The sequence below is a fragment of the Heterodontus francisci genome, chromosome 30 (genome assembly GCF_036365525.1).
Source record: "Heterodontus francisci isolate sHetFra1 chromosome 30, sHetFra1.hap1, whole genome shotgun sequence".
Taxonomy (NCBI): Eukaryota; Metazoa; Chordata; class Chondrichthyes; order Heterodontiformes; family Heterodontidae; genus Heterodontus; species Heterodontus francisci.
Window position 1 is genome coordinate 34,363,735 of NC_090400.1, and position 18,175 is coordinate 34,381,909.

At 41.6% G+C, this 18,175-nt stretch overlaps 1 protein-coding gene across 5 annotated transcripts in view; it reads right to left on the reverse strand.

Annotated features, from left to right (window-relative positions):
* Window positions 1-279: 279 nt before the first annotated feature.
* The window catches only part of rabgef1 (RAB guanine nucleotide exchange factor (GEF) 1), a 54,581-nt gene continuing 36,685 nt past the window's right edge, over window positions 280-18,175 (reverse strand). For all 5 annotated transcript variants that reach the window (XM_068010352.1, XM_068010350.1, XM_068010353.1 and 2 more), the window contains 4 exons: window positions 16,163-16,295; window positions 10,853-10,944; window positions 6,184-6,440; window positions 280-3,197 (listed from right to left, as the gene is read on the reverse strand). In XM_068010352.1, coding sequence (XP_067866453.1) covers window positions 2,799-3,197; window positions 6,184-6,440; window positions 10,853-10,944; window positions 16,163-16,295 — 881 coding nt within the window. In that variant the 3' untranslated portion in view covers window positions 280-2,798. The remainder of the gene's footprint in view (window positions 3,198-6,183; window positions 6,441-10,852; window positions 10,945-16,162; window positions 16,296-18,175) is intronic.

Consider the following 18,175-nt stretch of genomic DNA (forward strand, 5'->3'; position numbering starts at 1 on the left):
AAAGTAGCAAGTGATATAAACAGAATATTTCTGACATGCATGCTGAAGAAGAGTTCAGAGTGAAGAAAAAAAAAAATACACCTGCTAGGGCAAGAAATGCGTCTCCAATAAATATGGAACATTGTTCTAAACATGTTGCTGGACTTGTTGTTTAAACCCAATTTTCCGTTCCAAAAGCAATTGTGATCCTTTTCTGCCCATTCCCTAGACGGGACTATAGATGCAGCCCTTTGCTCCAAGAAGTTAGACATGCAAAACAGAAAGACTGGCTTTCACAAATTAATAGCAATATCCTTTAATTGCAAGAGCTCAAAATAAGCTTAAAATTTTAAACAATCACAGAAGCCATCAAGCTGTGCATGAAGTGCAGTTATTTTATGTAGAGATTAAAACCTATGCTATAGCACTAGACCAGTTTAATTCCTTTAATAATGTGTGGCAAATATGCCAAGTCTATTGCACTTCACTGATTAAGTTACTGAATTATTAGCTATCACAAAATATTATGAATGTATTTAGATCAAGTTCAAAGTTATTTCAAGTTGCAAATATTAGGGTTCCACGTGTTACTCCTAAACTATATTAAATTCTCTGCAACTCACAAATGATAATTTGGTTTCAAAGCAGTGCCAGTTCCCTGCATCATAAATGAGAATATATTTAACTGCCTCTATGGGAAGAGTGGATGAATTCTGGAAAGGTATTTTGTGCACCCACTGGTATAATGTGATTCATTAATTAGCAACATTTCATCTCAGTGCTCACTGTTTACAATTATATGCAAAAGACATCAACCATAAATGAAAATGTATCCTTTCCCAAAAATTAAAATCTGTACATTTTTTTTCCTCTTTTAGGAAGAGGAAAGTGGACAGTTCTCCTTTGGTTATTGCTAGTATTTTCAGCTTAAAGTGGATTGAAAAGCTCAGGAAGCAGTTTTAATAAAATTTACAAATATCCTGTACATGAAAGCTATATGGAGCATTGGAACAGGTATAACTGTTAGATGTCAGTAATACTAATGTTCAACCCTCCAGTACCTCACCACAGTGGTAAATTTTTATGCAAGTCTAGGTGTCAAGAATCAGCACACTATTTGACAGTGGGCACATCATAGCAAAGGTTAACCCTGCTCTCATCAGCCAACCACATAGCACACATTCCAGCAGGGCTAATGGACAACAAACAGGATTGTAAATATCAGCTTATGCCAGGATACTGAAGTCAACTGTCAAGTTTTGTTGCTTCAGTAGAGCAGCTAATTCAGCTTAGACTAGAAAGTGGAAAAACTTGCATTTATATAGCACCTTTCACAACCTCAGGACTGCCCAAAAGTACTTTACGGCCACAGAAGTACAGGGAACTGATCATATAACCTGGAGGGTTCCATAATGTATATCTACCCATACTGAGTAGAGAAGCAATCAAATCAATAGTTCTGAAGTAAAAAAAAGTTAATTGTGGAGTCATGGAGCTTTGATTTAATGTGAAGCAGTGCAACAACTGCCGACTATATTTTACTCTTTGAACATAAGGCTATACAATGCCAAAGTTTAGATAGCTAAGTACTGTTGCCATTAATATATTGTTAGAATATGCTTCCAAGTATGTAAATTGTTCTGGAGACTAAAAAAATAACAGGCATTCAGATGATTTAAGTCAGCAATCAAGGTGATAAATGGGGAGGAGACAATTGGGAAAATTTAACAGCTAAAACTATTGAAAGATAGCTAAAGTGTATTCTGTACCGCTATAATAGTTTCTATCAAAGTAATGTATGACCTCTGCTTGAATTTCAACATCCAACCACCACATTCAGGTTAAATTATGTAACAGAATAATGCAATAAGACCTTAAGATTCATAGCTGGGCCACACCAGGACAACCTCCGACTAGGTCATTTTTATTACAGATTTGTTTTCAAAACGAAATAAAAGGAGTCGGTCAATGTGACAAATTTAAATAGCCTATTTCTTTATGCATTATATACTGGAGATAAAAGTGAAAAATGGAATTCTTTGTCCTTTACTCTAAGGGATCCCCGACACTATGTGCCAAATTATCAATCTGTAGTGCAATGAGGAAAAAAATTATCTTTACAATGAATGAAACATTGTGTTCAGGTAAGATTACTAAAGAAATATTAACAATACTCCTGTTTTAAGTTTATCCCTAATTCTAAAAGACCAAATCATGAACTGGATCCCTAAAACACTGGTGAAAATCCTGGAATTGCATATATTAAACAAAATTTCACTTACTCAATAACTTAAAACTAGAAATCCTGAATATGATCGGTTTTCATTGATGGCATCAAGAACAAAAAACTGTTGCAGAGAACTTAGCAGGTACAAATCATACCTTGAAATTTGAGAGCTAGATTTAAAAAGAGAAGAAGAGCAAAGCACACACCGGATTCTGGAAATCTAAAATGAAAACAGAAGATGCCAGAAACACTCAGCTGGTTAGGCTACATCTGACTGACTGAAGACTCTGCAGGTGCTGTCCGAAACCCTGAGGATTTCAATCATTTTCACATTAAAAAGTATCATAACTTTACAATGTTGATCTTAAAAAAAATTCAGAGGTCAAGCATTAACTTTTGAAGTAGCCTTTGTTATGAATCTCAGATTTACACCTTAGACCTGAACTACAAAGATTACTTCAAGTATTTCACAACATCATTTGCTTGAATACAGTTGCACTTCCATTGTGCATTTGTGCCAGAACCATAGTTGCCAGTCAACATATTAAACTCAGAGCAGAGTATGCTCAGGTTTAACATTGTTTAAATTCTTTCAGCCAACAAACATTTGTGGCTGGATTGGTGGTGGAAGCTTGTCATTTTCTACATTGTCAGAATCAATTGAAGCCACTGGCTGACCTCTAGGTTTGATATCTAGTGGATATTTCTCGATAATGTCTTCAACCTCTTTGGTGACACCTTCGCTCCAATCAATTAGATCTTTTTCAAGCTGCTTTGCATCTGACAGAATTTTTTGCTGTCTGTCATTCAGCTGTGAAATAAGATTTAAGTTTTTGTACATTTGTTTCAGTCCTGGGCATGTGTCAGAAGACCACTCCTCAGAGTCCTGTTTCTTAGGTGATGCTTGACCAGACATGTAGCGATCAAAATCTTCCTGAGTCAGGTTCAAAGACTGGGCATCCAATTTTTCAATAAAGGCAACTGCACAACACTGCAAATAAAATAGGCACCATACATTTAAAAATAAGCTAAAATATAATTTAAACATTAATATTTTAACTTTTTTGTAAATCATGTTAACCTTTTTTGGGAAGCACCATACAGTCACTCACTCACTTATTAAAAGGTTCTTGCCCAAGATTTAATAACACTGTTCAATATAGTGTCATTATTTAGATATACCAAAGTTTGGGGTTTAATCTCAAATCTGCAATTTGTCACAAGTTCACCATCTTAATTGCATACTTATCTAATGGGAAGTACACAAGCATTGAACAGATGATATTCATTCGTACACAATTTTATTTTAAAGGTTGTTAACCCATACTGATCTTGCACCCTTCAGCAGACAATTATGGATATTGCTGGAAGGGACTTGGGACTAGATCATTTACTTCCCCCCGCCCAGTATTCAAGGAACTAGTTCATGAAATGGCAGAAACCCATCACAGGACATCATTGCTGAAAATGAGGTTTGAATCCAAAGGAACGGATTTCCCTTCACAACCAACCCTTTCTCTTGAAAATTCACATATAATGTTGGATAGCTAATATTACCCAGAAGATATCTCTTATTGCATTAGGATCCCAGGTCACATATTTAGGATATGGTAATTGCTTTTCTTCCAGGGACAAAAGAAGCTGATCACTGCTGAATTACAACTCCCCTACTGATTTGCATGATTTGTGTATGAAGATGCCTTTGTGGCCATCCCACATTCCACTGCTAGACTACATTTCCATACCGTGGTGCAGCAATTAGATAGCAATAATTCAACTCAATTTTACAAGTTGGAGTTGTTAAAAGATTTTGCTCAAGTTGTAAAAGTCAAAGAGCTAACGATTGCGACAACCCAAATTCTCCACAGAAAATACTTTGTTTTAAATTAAAACTAGGGATAATTGAAATCATCAATGGGTTCATAACACTGATACATAATTTATTGAAACAATTCACATGCAGTTGCATCAGCCAAATACCTTTTAAAAAAAAAAATTGTTCTTGGGATGAGCATGTCACTGGCAAGGTCAGCACTTATTTCCCATTCCAATTGCCCTTGAGAAGGTGGTGGTGAGCCACCTTCTTGAACCATTGCAGTCCATGTGGTGCAAGTACACCCACAGGGCTGTTAATGAGGGAATTCCAGGTTTTTGACCAAACAATAGTGAAGGAACAGCAATATAGCTCCAAGTCAAGATGAATGACTTGGAGGGGAAACTTACAGTTGGTGGTATTCCCACGCATTTGCTGCCCTTGTCCTTCTAGGTGGTAAAGGCCACGGGTTTGGAATGTGCTGTCGAAAGAGCCTTGGCGAGTTGCTGCAGTGCATTTTAAATCGAGGGTACACACTGCTGCCACTGTGTGCCTGTGGCGGATGGAGTGCTGATCAAATGGGCTGCTTTGGCCTGGATGGTGTCAAGCTTAGTTTGGAGCTGCACACATCCAGGTAAGTGGAGAATATGCCCCGACACTCCTAACTTGCGCCTAGTAGATGATGGCCAGGCTTTGGAGAGTCAGGACGTGAGACATTCACCGCAGAATTCCCAGCCTCTGACCTGCTTTTGTAGCCACAGTATTTATATAGCTGGTCCAGTTAAGTTTCTGGTCAATGGTAACCTCCAGAATGTTGACGGAGGAGTATTCAGAGATGGTAATGCCATTGAATATCAAGGGGCAATGGTTAGATTCTCTCTTGTTGGAGATGGTCATTGCCCGGCACTTCTTTAGCACAAATGTTAGTTGACATTTATCAGCCCAAGCCAGAATGTTGTCAAGGTCTTGCTTGTAGGCATGGACTGCTTCAGCATCTAAAAGGGGTTGCAAACGGTACTGTACAGTGTGCGATCAGCAAACATTTCCACTTCTAACCTCGTGATGGAGGGAAGACCGTTGATGAAGCAGTTGAAGATGGTTGGGCCTAGGACACTACCCTGAGGAATTCCTGCAGCAATATCCTGGGGCTAAGATGTTCAGCCTTGAACAACCACAACCATCTTCCTTTGTGCTCTGTATTCCCCCAACTAGTGGGAAGATTTCCCTCGATTTCCATTGACAATTTTGCTAGGGCTCCTTGATGCCATACTTGGTCAAATGCTGCCTTGATGTCAAGGGCAGTCACTCACACCTCTCTTCTGAAATTCAGCTCTTTGGCCATTTTTGGACCAAGGCTGTAATGAGGTCTGGCCCTGGCAGATCCCAAACTGTACAACTTGTTGCTGAGTGCTGTTTGATAGCACTGTTAATAACATTTTCCATTACTTTGCTGATGGAGAGTAGACGGATGGGGTGTAACTGAGGAATTGGATTTGTCCTGCTTTTTGTGGACAGGATATACCTGGGCAACTTTCCGCATTGTCAGGTAATGCCAATGTCTTAAGCTCTACTGGAACAGCTTGACTAAGGGAGGCTAGTTCTGGAGTACAATTCTTCAGTACTACAGCCAGATGTTATCAAGCCCCATAGCCTTTGCTGTATCCAGTGTCTTCAGCCATATCTTGATATCACGTGGAGTGAATCAAATTGTCTGAAGACTGGCATTTATGATGGCGGAGACTTCAGGAGGTGCCGAAATGGATCATCCACTTGACACTTCTGGCTGAAGGTAGCTGCAAATGATTCAGCCTCATCTTTTGCACAAACATGCTGGGCTCCCCAATCATCGATGGGGATTTTTTGGAGCCTCCTCCTCCAGTTAGTTGTTTAGTTATCCACCACCATTCACGACTGGATGGGGCAGGACTGCAGAGCTTTGATCTGACCTGCTGGTTCTGGGATTGCCCAGCTTGGTCTATAGCATGCTGTTTGTCCTGTGTTGTAGCTTCACCAGGTTGGCACCTCTTTTTTTTTTAAGGTATGCCTGGTGAGGCTCTTGGCTTGCTCTCCTACACTGCTCATTGAACGTGGCTTTATCAAACAGTAAAGCATCACTGGCCATTTTAAGAGGATTATAAATGCAATTTTTTGTCAGAACACTTACTAAATTTGTGAAGTAATATCCATCTTCACCAGTCATCAGCCTGCTTGGATTGCAGAATCGTGTAATATACTGGATGTTTGACTGTAAGCGAGGTGGATTAGCCTTCAAAACAATGTAGATAAGTGTGGGTAAGAAGTCATCAGCAGAAGCAGGTTCATTTTTGGTGATCTTTATGGCATTGAATATTTGCTTGCTGCATTTTGTGATACAGGTCAACTTTTCACGTGGAACACGTCTTGAATCCATTTCGATAACAGCTGTATAAAAATTCACAAAATTACTTACATTATTAAATCAGATTTACCTTAGTCTCCTTAAGTTTCATTTTGTTCCTTTAAAAAAAAGCTATATAATCAATGCATGTTTTGAACATTGGGTGGCGCCAAATCTCAACTCATGAGGACATGGCAGGCATTGGATTGGCCACCCAATATACACAACGCCTGACAAACAATTCCACTGACTGCAGTGGATCTGATACCACTGTTTTTTGCACCACCACCAGCGATGAAGTCCTACCCCCAAAATTCTCCTTAGTAATAAAAAATTAAACGTGAATTTCTATTTAACAGCAATATATGAAGATTGTTCTGTCAATCAAGAATAGAAATCGATATTTTCAGATCTGGTTATTTGGTTGGCTTCATGAGTTGTCTCTAGTCTATTTATATGAATGCGATTATTTTACATTAATTTGTGGACAAATCTGCAGCCTTGGGGGGGCAGTGACTACATTCATGCCATGACAGCTGCCAACCGATCGCCTAATGCGGTCAATCATCATCTCCATCAATCTGGCTCCTAAGCAGTGATGGTAACAGATACACTGCTGCAAAAAAATCAACATCGAAAGTCTCAAGGATCCCACAAAGGTAGCTCTGCTCAGCCAGCCAGGCAACCTCTCGCCTCATGACCAACAGGAGCTGCAGTGTCCACAGTGCTTGGTCCACGCTAAAGTCCACCATAATCAACACTTGTGAAGAGGTTCTTGACTTCTCTACCAGGAAACAGACTGGTTCGATGAGAATGACAGAGCTAATCAAGCATAAGCGCAAAGCTTTCATAGACTGGAAACATCACTACACTTCAAGAGAATAGCAATAGACTTAAGGAAGTGCTTGAAGGCGGCGGTACAACAAAAAAAACCCCGAGATAAAAAGAGCAAATAGTGGGTTAAAAAAAAAGTACAGGACATCCAACAGCTTGCTGACAACTACGACACATAGCTCGTCAGCATTGCCAAGACTGTCTGTGGCCCAAATACTTTTGGGTTTATCCTGCTGAGAGCCAAGATAGCCATCAAAGACAAAGAGGCAGTCAGTGCCCACTGGAGGGAACATTTCGGACAGCTCCTCAATTGAGTCTCTGTCTTTGACCAGTGTCCAGAATTCCATCCCTCAGTATGGCTCAGTCTCGGCACTACCCCAGCCTGGAATGAAGTCGAAAAAGCCATTCATCAGCTGAAAAACAACAAAGCCTTGGGAGATGGAATCCTTGCTGAAATCCTAAAATGTGGGAGATACACACTCTTGGAACAATTGCACAACCCAATACCCTGTATCTGGGAGGAGGAGCACATGCCAGGGGATCTCAGGGACACTGTAATTGTAACCATCTTCAAGAAAGGAGATAAGTCAGATTCTGATAATTACTGGGGAATCTCCCCGCTATCTGCCACAGGGTAGATCACTGCAAGGATCCTCCTCAACCACCTCCTCCCAGTGGCCGAAGAGCTCCTCCCAGAGTTGTAATGCAGATTTTGCCCACTGAGAGGCACTACAGACAATCATTGCGTGGCGAGTCCAGAGAAAATAAAGGAGCAGCACCAACCGCTGTACGTGGCATTTTCCAAACTCACAAAAGCCTTTGACTCAATCATGAGGATTTATGGAGAACTCAACACAAACTTGGCTGCCCTCAAATACATCAGGATCCTTTGCCTCCTACATGATGGCACGCAAGCCGTGATTCTTACTTATTTCTTACAGACCCCGTCTCAGTGAAGACTGGGGTCAAACAAGGCTGTATCATCACATCCACCCTCTTTGCAATTCTGCACCTCACTTCCAGCAAGCACCCAACAGGAGTGGAAATGACAAGATGGATGGAAAATGATTCAACCTTCGTCGCCTCCACTCCAAAAGCAAGGTCATTCCAACCTTGTGCTTCAACATTCTGATGACGTTAGTGTATGGGCTCCCTTGGAGACAGAGCTCCAAGTTATCATTGACTCCTTTGCCAAAGCATACGAGAGCATGGACTTTACTTTAAATCACCCGTAAAGCCAAGATCCTAATCAAGATCCATGATGAGATCCTCGAAAATGCGGGCCACTTTCCATATCTCAGGAGCCTCCTCTCAATGAAAGCAGACATAGATGACAGTGGTCCACATTTTGGGGAGAGATCTTTGGTTCATTTACAATTATTTTTGCTTTAAAAAAAAAGATAGCTTTTACAACTCGTGGGGAGCTTGCTGGAAGTGATGATATTGTAAACAATGAGATCAAAGCTTCAAATGTCAGTTATATAATTAAAAATTAGATTAATTCCAATTTTAACTATATAGAATATATACATAATAGCTTTTGTAAAAAACAGACCAATTTTCTCCAACTCCCCCATTTCTCCTCTAATCAAGGTATGTTTATCTTGAGGACGCGGGAGGGAGGAGCTTCTGTTGCAAGAGACATTGATTGCCCTCTGCTATCTCTCCCCATCACTCATTATTCATTTAGCGATCTTGATGGTGGATGCTGAAGCCTGTCTGACTGCAGTGAGCGTACAGCTGAAACCAGCCCTGATTCAATATCCACACATACAACCTTCCAGTAGGGGTACCTAGATAGTGATGAGGAGCAGGAACTGATTTTACCCTCACAGGCTCTGAAGCCAATGAATGCATCCTCACAGTTGCCTCAGCTGACATCAGCATTGGTCAGAGCTCAACTCAGAACTTCCTGGTCTATATGGCCCAGCAACTCTGAGCTATTAGGAAATCCTCACCGTTTGTACAGTTATCCAAGTGTTGAGTGTGCAAGAGCAGCAACATGACGTATAAGCATAGGTTTGCTCATGTGATATTCTGATCACATGGCCAGACAGCATGTTAGTCCAATCACATGAATGGCCTACTCCTGCTCATATTTCCTACCTGATTAGGACTTCTACAAACGTTATTGCATTTACCTTATAAAAAAGGTTGGGCGCCCTGTAGTTGAATGGTTTTGCCCCAGAGGCCATTGTGTGGCAAGTTCCAAGAGACACGTGATTTACCCCGAAACCATAGCCCAAATCACTCTGCACAGCACAAGATGCAGTGAATCTCCCCCAGTTGGCCAATTTTAACAGGCCCAATCTCTCTCCCCATCACCTTGGTTCTGTGTGAAGCAACAACTCTGAACTAGGAACCTCAGTTGAAGCTGATCTGTACTCTGATTTCACATGTCAAAAATGGGGGCGAGGGCAAGACAGAGGCCAATCTGAGAGATAACAGTGGGCTCAGTGTTTGGGAGCCATCTCAAGATGCACTGCCCTAAACTCAGCTCAACGCCAATATTTCTAAATGATTCCCTGAGCTTGAACTTGATAAGGGAATGTTTTCATAGAAATATAGAAGTTACAGTGCAAGAGAATGCCATTTGGTCCCCACCAGTGCTAGCACTCCTGTAACCCCATTCTCCACCTCCCAAGATCGTTTTACATTCTTCCTTTGCAAATATATATCCCATTCAAATTAAATTTTAGTCTTTAATTGCCATGTGGTGCAGCCATGGTCTAATATTCCTCAGTTCAAGAACTATCCTCCTCCCTTCCACCAGTTCATTCCAGTGAGAATCCATATTTTCCATTCGCAAGTTCCCGTTTGCCCACCAATGGAAATAATCTTTCACTATTTACCTGCACCAAGGACTCTGGGTTTCATTTACCCCTTTACTGGCTGCTCCTTTCTCAGTGCCGCTCCCACTCGCCACCTTTCAGCTGCCGCTCCTGGCTCTGTGGGTAACGCTGGTCCCTATGCCCACCCCCAACCCATTCCCCCCAGCCTCAATTCCTGGTCACAAGTTCCCTTCTCTGCCACAACCTCCCATCCCCCAATTCCCCCTCTCCTTCTGAGCCCCCATTCCCTTGACTCCATCTTTCCCTACGATTCCCCCATTTCTCTAGCTCTCTCCTTGAGCCCCCATTCCCTAGTCTGCATATTTTCCCAATCCCCATCTTCTCTACTCCAAGCCCAATTCTTTTTGATTCACTTTCTCTTATGCCTCATTCTCAAGCCCCCCCCACCTACCCGATTGCAGACCTCCCTCAAGCCTGGTGAGCTCAGCGACACCTAGAGTTTCTGAACCTCCAGCTTCCTGCCAACTGCACGCCACACGGTCATGGCTCTCTGTGGTGGTGGTCGGGTGACATTACCAAGCCTGAGGCTTCAATAGCAGCCCATGATAAAAGGTCATCAATCTGAAATGTTAACTCTGTTTCTGTCTCCACAGACGCTGCCAGACATGCTGAGTATTTTCAGCATTTTCTTTTCTTATTTCACATTTCCAGCATGAGTATTTTGCTTCTGCAGAAAACACAACTTTATTTTGTAATAGTAAATTCAAATTGTTTTGGTGACAAGAAAAATTTATTTTTTCCATATTAATCATAATTAGAAAAACACAAACCTGTAATTGCTTTCACAACTAATTCATAAACTTCAGGGATTTCTTCATTCACTGGAACACACAGCATTTCAAGAGTCACCCAGTGCAATGCCCTGGAGGTCAGAAGATAACATGGGGGCAAAAAATAGTCAGCTTAGAATTGCAGAACCTCACATTTGTTAGGGCAGAATTGGCTAGAAGAACTTTTAAATCGGAACTTACTAAAACATGCTTTTATTTAATCGTGAAAGATACTTAATCCTGTCCATTTGCCTCCAACTGGGCCACCTCTACAAGATTGTAGTTCTTGCTGGCAAACATTTTAACACATTTTAATGGTGCTGTCAAAGATGGAGCCAAGTAGCCTCAAATTCTGGTGAACCACTAGACGAGGGTTGTCCAGCCCACAGTTGTACACAGTAGTCGGGGCCGATCCTCACCCTCACCAGGCACCCGTGACTAAAGATGAGAAATTTCCCACTGTTAGACCAGCTTTTAAAAGAGATCACAAGTCAGTTGCACAGCTGCTTCTGAACTTTGGAAAGATTCTGGGTTTTCTGGTCAGTTCGGACTGCTGTTTTTAAAAAAGCCTGCAGCTCAGAAACCACTGTTGCCGATGTCAATAGCCGTCAGCTGTGAAACTGACTAACCACCTGCTGAGTGTTCCCCCTCACTGTCAGGGGGTGACCGACCTACAGCGAGACAATTCTGCATTGCTACATCAAGTGTGCAGGCTAACACTGACTGCTTGTGCAAGCACAAAAATGCCAGTTATCTCACTAAATCGGTGTCCAAAATAATGACAAAGTCAGTAAATTAATCTTCTCCTTTAAAGCTCCTTCACAAAAATGTTTGTTGTTTTGATTTACAGCAAGATACATTTTTAACGCCTTTATTTTTCCGAAATTGTCTCACCAACCCCCCATTTCAGACAAAATGTGTTATGTGGCCCCCTGTCCCCATGCAAAGAGGTTGGACAATCCTGCTCAGCACCAAAAAAAAAATTTTTTCTCCAAAAATATCAGGAGGAAACTATACAATGTCTACAATAGAAGGACAGCAAGGTTTTGAGGTTCTAAAACAGCAGTGGGAATAATTAACTTTTAAGATGCAATTTATTACAGGTTTCCTGAAATGTCTATATTTAAATTGAAAGACTATGGCTGAGTATTTTCTACTTTTAGCACCAAGTACTGGCTGGCGTTAAACACTTCCAAATTGGGTACAACAGAGGCCAACAATAGGCCTCAACTCCAACACCAGAAACAGTTCATACACCATTTGACCCGCTTTCCCACACCAGCTGTTCTTATAATATCAGAGAAGATTGCTAACTTTATTGCAATTTATGTTCATTGAGGGCAGCTCAATGCACTGAATTTAGACCAGATTAGCTTGGAACTTCCCAACCTTTTGCCTTTAGGATATTAAAACATGATAAGCATCAGGCAAAAGACACTTTTGTCCCTTCAGTCTGCAATGGAAGAATGGACATCCAGTGCCTCCTGCCAAAGGAACAAGTAGATTTGTATAATTTCAAAAAATCATTGGGGATATGTGGAGGAGTATTGCTTTTTACTGAGAAAAAGTTTTTGTTTTGAACACAAGACCTTCACTAAATCCTATTTAGCCATCACCTCTGCACTCGCTGACCTACACTGGCTCCTGGTCCGACCAGCGCCTCAAATTTAAAGTTCTCATTGACATGTTTAAATCCCTTCATTTCCTCACTCTTCCTTAACTCTAACCTTTAGTCTTTCAGTCTGCTAAACTATGGCATCTGGTGAATATCTTCCTTACCTTCACCTCACCATTGGTGGCCGCAATATCAACTAACTTGGTCCCATGCTCGAGAATTTCCACCTCCAGTTCTGCTACTTCCCTCTCCTTCTTTAAGACTCCCCTTAAAACCCACTTCTTTGAACAAGGTTCTGGTCACCCCTAATAGCTCCTTCACTGGCTCATCGTCCTTTTTTTCCCCCCTAGTTAAATGCCTTCAAATTTTTTCCTATGGCTGGTAAGATGGGCAGAGCAGTGGCAAATGGAATTTAACCCTGAGAAAAGTGTGAAGTGTTGCATTTTGGGAGGACAAGGGAATATACAATAGGTGATAGGACCCTTGGGATAAAGAGGGTCAGAGGGACCTTGGTGTACTTGTCCACAGATCACTGAAGGCAACAGTACAGGTAGATAAGGTGGTTAGGAAGGCATATGGGATACCTGTCTTTAGCCGAGGCATAGAATATAAGAGCAGAGAGGTTATGATGGAACTGTATAAAACACTAGTCAGGCCACAGCTGGAGTATGATGTACAGTTCTGGGCACCACACTTTAGGAAGGATGTGATTGCACTGGAGAGGGTGCAGAGGAGATTCACTAGGATGTTGGCTGGGCTGGAGCATTTCAGCTATGAAAAGAGACCAAGAAGGCTAGGGTTGTTTTCCTTAGACCAGAGAAGGCGGAGAGGTTGGGGGGGGGGGGGGGGGGGTGGGTACCTGATTGAGGTATACAAAATTATGAGGGGCATAGATAGGAAGAAACTTTTCCCCTTAGTGGAGGGGTCAATAACCAGGGGGCACAGATTTAAGGTAAGGTGGAGGTTTAGAGGGGATTTGAGGAAAAAAAAAAAAAACTTTCCACCCAGAGGGTGGTGGGAATCTGGAACGCACTGCCTGAAGAGGTGGTCGAGGCAGGAACCCTCACAACATTTAAGAAGTATTTAGATGAGCACTTGAAACTTCATAGCATACAAGGCTACGGGCCAAGTGCTGGAAAATGGGATTAGAATAGTTAGGTGCTTGATGGCCGGCACAGATACGGTGGACAAAAGGGTCGGTTTCTGTGCTGTATAACTATGACTAAGACAAAGCCTAAATGCATATTCCTCTCCTTTTAAATACTTTAAGTATAAACATTGGAAGTTGGATTATCAAATTTCACGATGAAAAATATTGCAGCTCCCAATTAAACATGAATTGGACAAGATTACAATTAGAATAAAATTAATCTGAATGATATACAGATGCTGGCCTTCTATTGTTTGAAACACAAAAAGTTCCTCACAGAAAACAAAAACTGCTGTCTTAGTCAAAAAGTGCTGTTATCTATGCTATGTTATGGAACAGTTCACCTAATTACACCTTGTGAAATGTTTGAGTGTACATTGCTTGGATAACAAAATCAGTCTCACGGACCACAAACATTTTGCAAAGTACGAAGTCAGTTTCACACTTGGTATTACAATCTGAAGCAAAGAATATAGCATATATTTTGGATTAGTGTCTCTGAATCAATCTGGAGAATTCCAATTTTAGTTGCCCTTTTGGCACAATCAAACCTGAATGGGAAAAAAATCTGATTAAGGGTAGTAAACAATAGGCATTTGTTAAAGGATGGTCAAGCTGGGGCTCCAGAGCTTGGTATGGAAACCATTACTATTGCGAAGTTAGATCAATAACTTGGATTCAAGAATTCAATGCAATTTGTTCAATTTGCATACAATACCAAACTCGGAAAGACAGCAGAATTGAAGGAGGCAGCTCAGAAATACAGAATGAGAGAAACGAGATATATAAGTGGGATGAACAATGGCTGGAGGCAGTGCAAAGACGCAAGGCTGATTCCTAGGGATGACTATTCCTGACCCCACGGAGATGGGGTTACAAGTAAAGGAGTGTCCCATTGGGGCAGCTCCCTGACGCATTCCGCCTTGAGGGGAACCTCCCAGGGACAGGCAGGGAAGAAAGGTCGGCAGTCTGCTCCAACAAGGCAGGCAGCCAATTACGGCACTTAAGGACCTGATCAGGGGCCATTTTTCGATGAAGACCAAATCTTCCCGCTATCAGAGAGGACCCCACCAGCTCTCAAGTGGCCGCCCAGTAGCAGACCGCAGCAGCCCATCGATGCCTCCTTGAAATGCTCCCCCTCCCGGAGCCACGGTGATCCTCGGGCGCAGCTCACCCGGCGTTCTAAATTGGACCAGGCTCCCGGAGGCAGCGTGTTAATTGGCCTTCTCTGGGACGATCGCGCAGGTGGGCGAGACTTGGACACCATCTGCTGGAAAATTCTGCCCCTTGTGTCAAGAATCAGAATAGTTACAGCACAGGAGCCCGCCATTCAGCCAGACGAGTTCGTGCTGGCTCTCTGCAACAGCAACTCAGCTAATCCCATTCCCACACCCTTTTCCCCCTAGCCCTGCAATTTTTTTCTATTCAAGTACTTATCCAGTTGCCTTTTGAAAGCCACAACTGAATCTACCTCCACCACACTCTCTGGCAATGCATTCCAAATCCTAACCGCTCGCTGCATAAACAAAGTGTTTCCTCATGTCATCATTGGTTCTTTTGCCATTCACCTTTAATCTGTCCCCTCCGGCTCTCGACCCTTCCGCCAATGGGAATAGTTTCTCTCTATCCGCTCTGTCTAAACCCTTCATGGTTTTGAGCATCTCTAGCAAATCTCCTCTCAATCTTTTATCTAGGGAGAAGAACCCCAGCTTCTCCAACCGATCCTGGTAACTGAAGTCACTCAAATCTTTTCTGCACCCTCTCTAAAAGGAGTTGGAGTTACAGAAACACTGGAAATCTTGAGTTTCTCAGCTTGGAAAGGAAGCATTCAACAGCTGATTTTATAGAGGTATACAAGATAGTAAAGGTTAATCTGGAATTTTACTTTAATTTATACTGTGAGGGTAGGACAAAGAATCACAGGTTCACACACTAAAAGATAATCTTTTTATTTATTTAGAGATACAGCACTGAGACAGGCCCTTCGGCCCACTGAGTCTGTGCCGACCAACAACCACCCATTTATACTAACCCTACAGCAATCCCATATTCCCTACCACCTACCTACACTAAGGTAAATTGGCCATTGTAAATTGCCCCATCACCTGCAAGTCTTTGACGGTGGGAGGAAACCGGAGTACCCGGCGAAAACCCACGCAGACACAGGGAGAACTTGCAAACTCCGCACAGGCAGCACCCAGAATTGAACCCGGGTCCCTGAAGCTGTGAGGCTGCGGTGCTAACCACTGCGCCACCCTTAGTAGCGATATCAATATGTTCTTCAGAGAGAGTGTGATTAGAACAGAGTGAAGATACCAAAAATCCTAGATTTGTGAAATGATTAAATGCAGCAATGGAGGAAACATGGTGTAATTCCAGATGGACAAATTAGTATGGGAAAATGGCCTTCCTCAACTAGAATTATTTGAGATATTGTGAACAGGTTTAGAATTGATTTTACATTCTTTGAAGTACCTGGAAAAATCTTTTACCTGATGTCTAGCCTCACTTGAAATTTAAGTCCAACAAATGCAAGTATCTTCACCTGATTCTTTTCTGAATTGCAAGGTCTTTCTTCTCATCATCAGTTGTCTCTGGACAAAACACATTTTTGTACAGTCGTGTCATGATGTAGTTTTCAATCTGGTCCATTACCTTCTCTATCCGTTCAGAGGAACCTGAAACAGCCATTGTTAGATATATAAAAACTTGTCTAAGGAACAAAGAAGATTTTATCAACAGAAAATGCATTTGTACAACCTAAATTGAGACCATTGTCTCTAAAGCTACATTTTTATAATGTGACTATTTTACAAATGAACAGTAAAGCACTTGTGATTTTGTTGCAAATCGTGACAAAGTAACTGAACAAACTTAAAATAAAACTTTGCTTCTGAAGGTCAACCACTTATGAGCAAAACATTAACATACAGCCCTGTGATTCAACCTCTCCACCTAGTTGAAAATCAAGCACCCAACCATTTAGTTATGAAGCATTCACAAGCATTACTACTTACTTTCAAATCCTGGCAGACAGGGTTGAGGAATATAATTTGATCTTCCAAGAGGGCAGAACAGAGAGAAGGATTGCCTAAGACAAAGCCATGATGGCATTTTGCTTACTTCATGTTGATTTTGTTTGCCAGCAGACATATTTGCAACTTTTCTTGATAATTTATAACTTTTCCTCATTTTCTCTGCAAGGCATACTCCTGGCTATCCCAAGTAGCTATTATTCACAAGGTGAGACTTAACAGTAAACATTAGCAGGCAACTTGGACTGTGGTGGATGGAGATCACAATAAAGGCCTGCTACCCAACCTGAACCCGCGACATGCGGCTCTGACATCACCACGCTCATGCTGTAGCTTCCTGAAGATTGGGAGTCGCAAGGTAAGTAAAGGGAACATTCCAGTGGTTGGGGTCGGGTTTTTCCCCCTGACCTGAGCAGGCCTTTAGATCACAGCTACACCCAATCTTGTCCTCAGCCTGTATCACATGCATGCCTTTCCAGCTAGGGTCACTGGAGAATGATTAGGAATGGGAGCACTGGTCATTTACTCTCTTTAAAGCAGAAACAGAGACCCACTCATCATGTTCTTATTCTTACACCTGCTACAATCAATTAACTTGAGACAAGGCATTGAAGTTGGAACATTCCTGGTCACTGTAATGCAACCTTTCACTGAATAAACACATCATTGAGGATTGTTATTTTTCTCCCTTTGAATGGAACCATAACAAGTTTAACAAATTCCATTTAATTCCTTAAAAAGGAAAAAGGAAATTTTAAAGGGAGTGCAGGAACAGACACCTGGGATGGATGCACATAAATCTTCGAAGATGGTAGGGCAAGTTTAGAAGGCTATTTAAAAAAAGCATATGGGATCCTTATTAATATTGAATACAAAAGCAAAGAAGAAATTCTAAACCTTCATAAAACACTGGTTCGGCTACAACTGGAGTATTGTGCCCAATTCTGGACACTGCATCTTAGGAAAGATGTAAAGGCTTCAAAGAGGGTGCAGAAAAGATTCAAAAGAATGGTTCCAGGAATGAGGAACTTCCAATTATGTGGAGGCGCTGGAGAAGTTGGTGGTGTTCTTAGAAAAGAGGAGATCTGATAGAGATGTTCAAAATCATGAAAGACTAAATAAAGAGAACCTGGTTCCAGTAGCAGTAGGGCTGGTAACTATGGACACATTTTTACAAATTGGTAAAAAAAAACCCAGCAGCAATTTTAAAAAAAAATACACGAGTTGTTGTGAGCTGGAATGCACTGCCTGAAAGGATAATGCTAGCAGATTCAATAGCAACATTCAAAAAAAGAGAATTGGATAAATACTTTAAAAGGAAATAAAATTACAGGGCTTTGGGGAAAAAAGTCAGGAGTGTGGGACTAATTGGATAACTGCACCAAAGCATTGACACAGGCACCAGGGCTGAATGATACAGCAGAGAAGGTGGCCATTCTAGGAGTCAGAATCAATGGTTTTAACTTTGTTCACTTAATAAGATAATAGCTGAACAAGTTTTGAAGAATTATAATAAATGCATG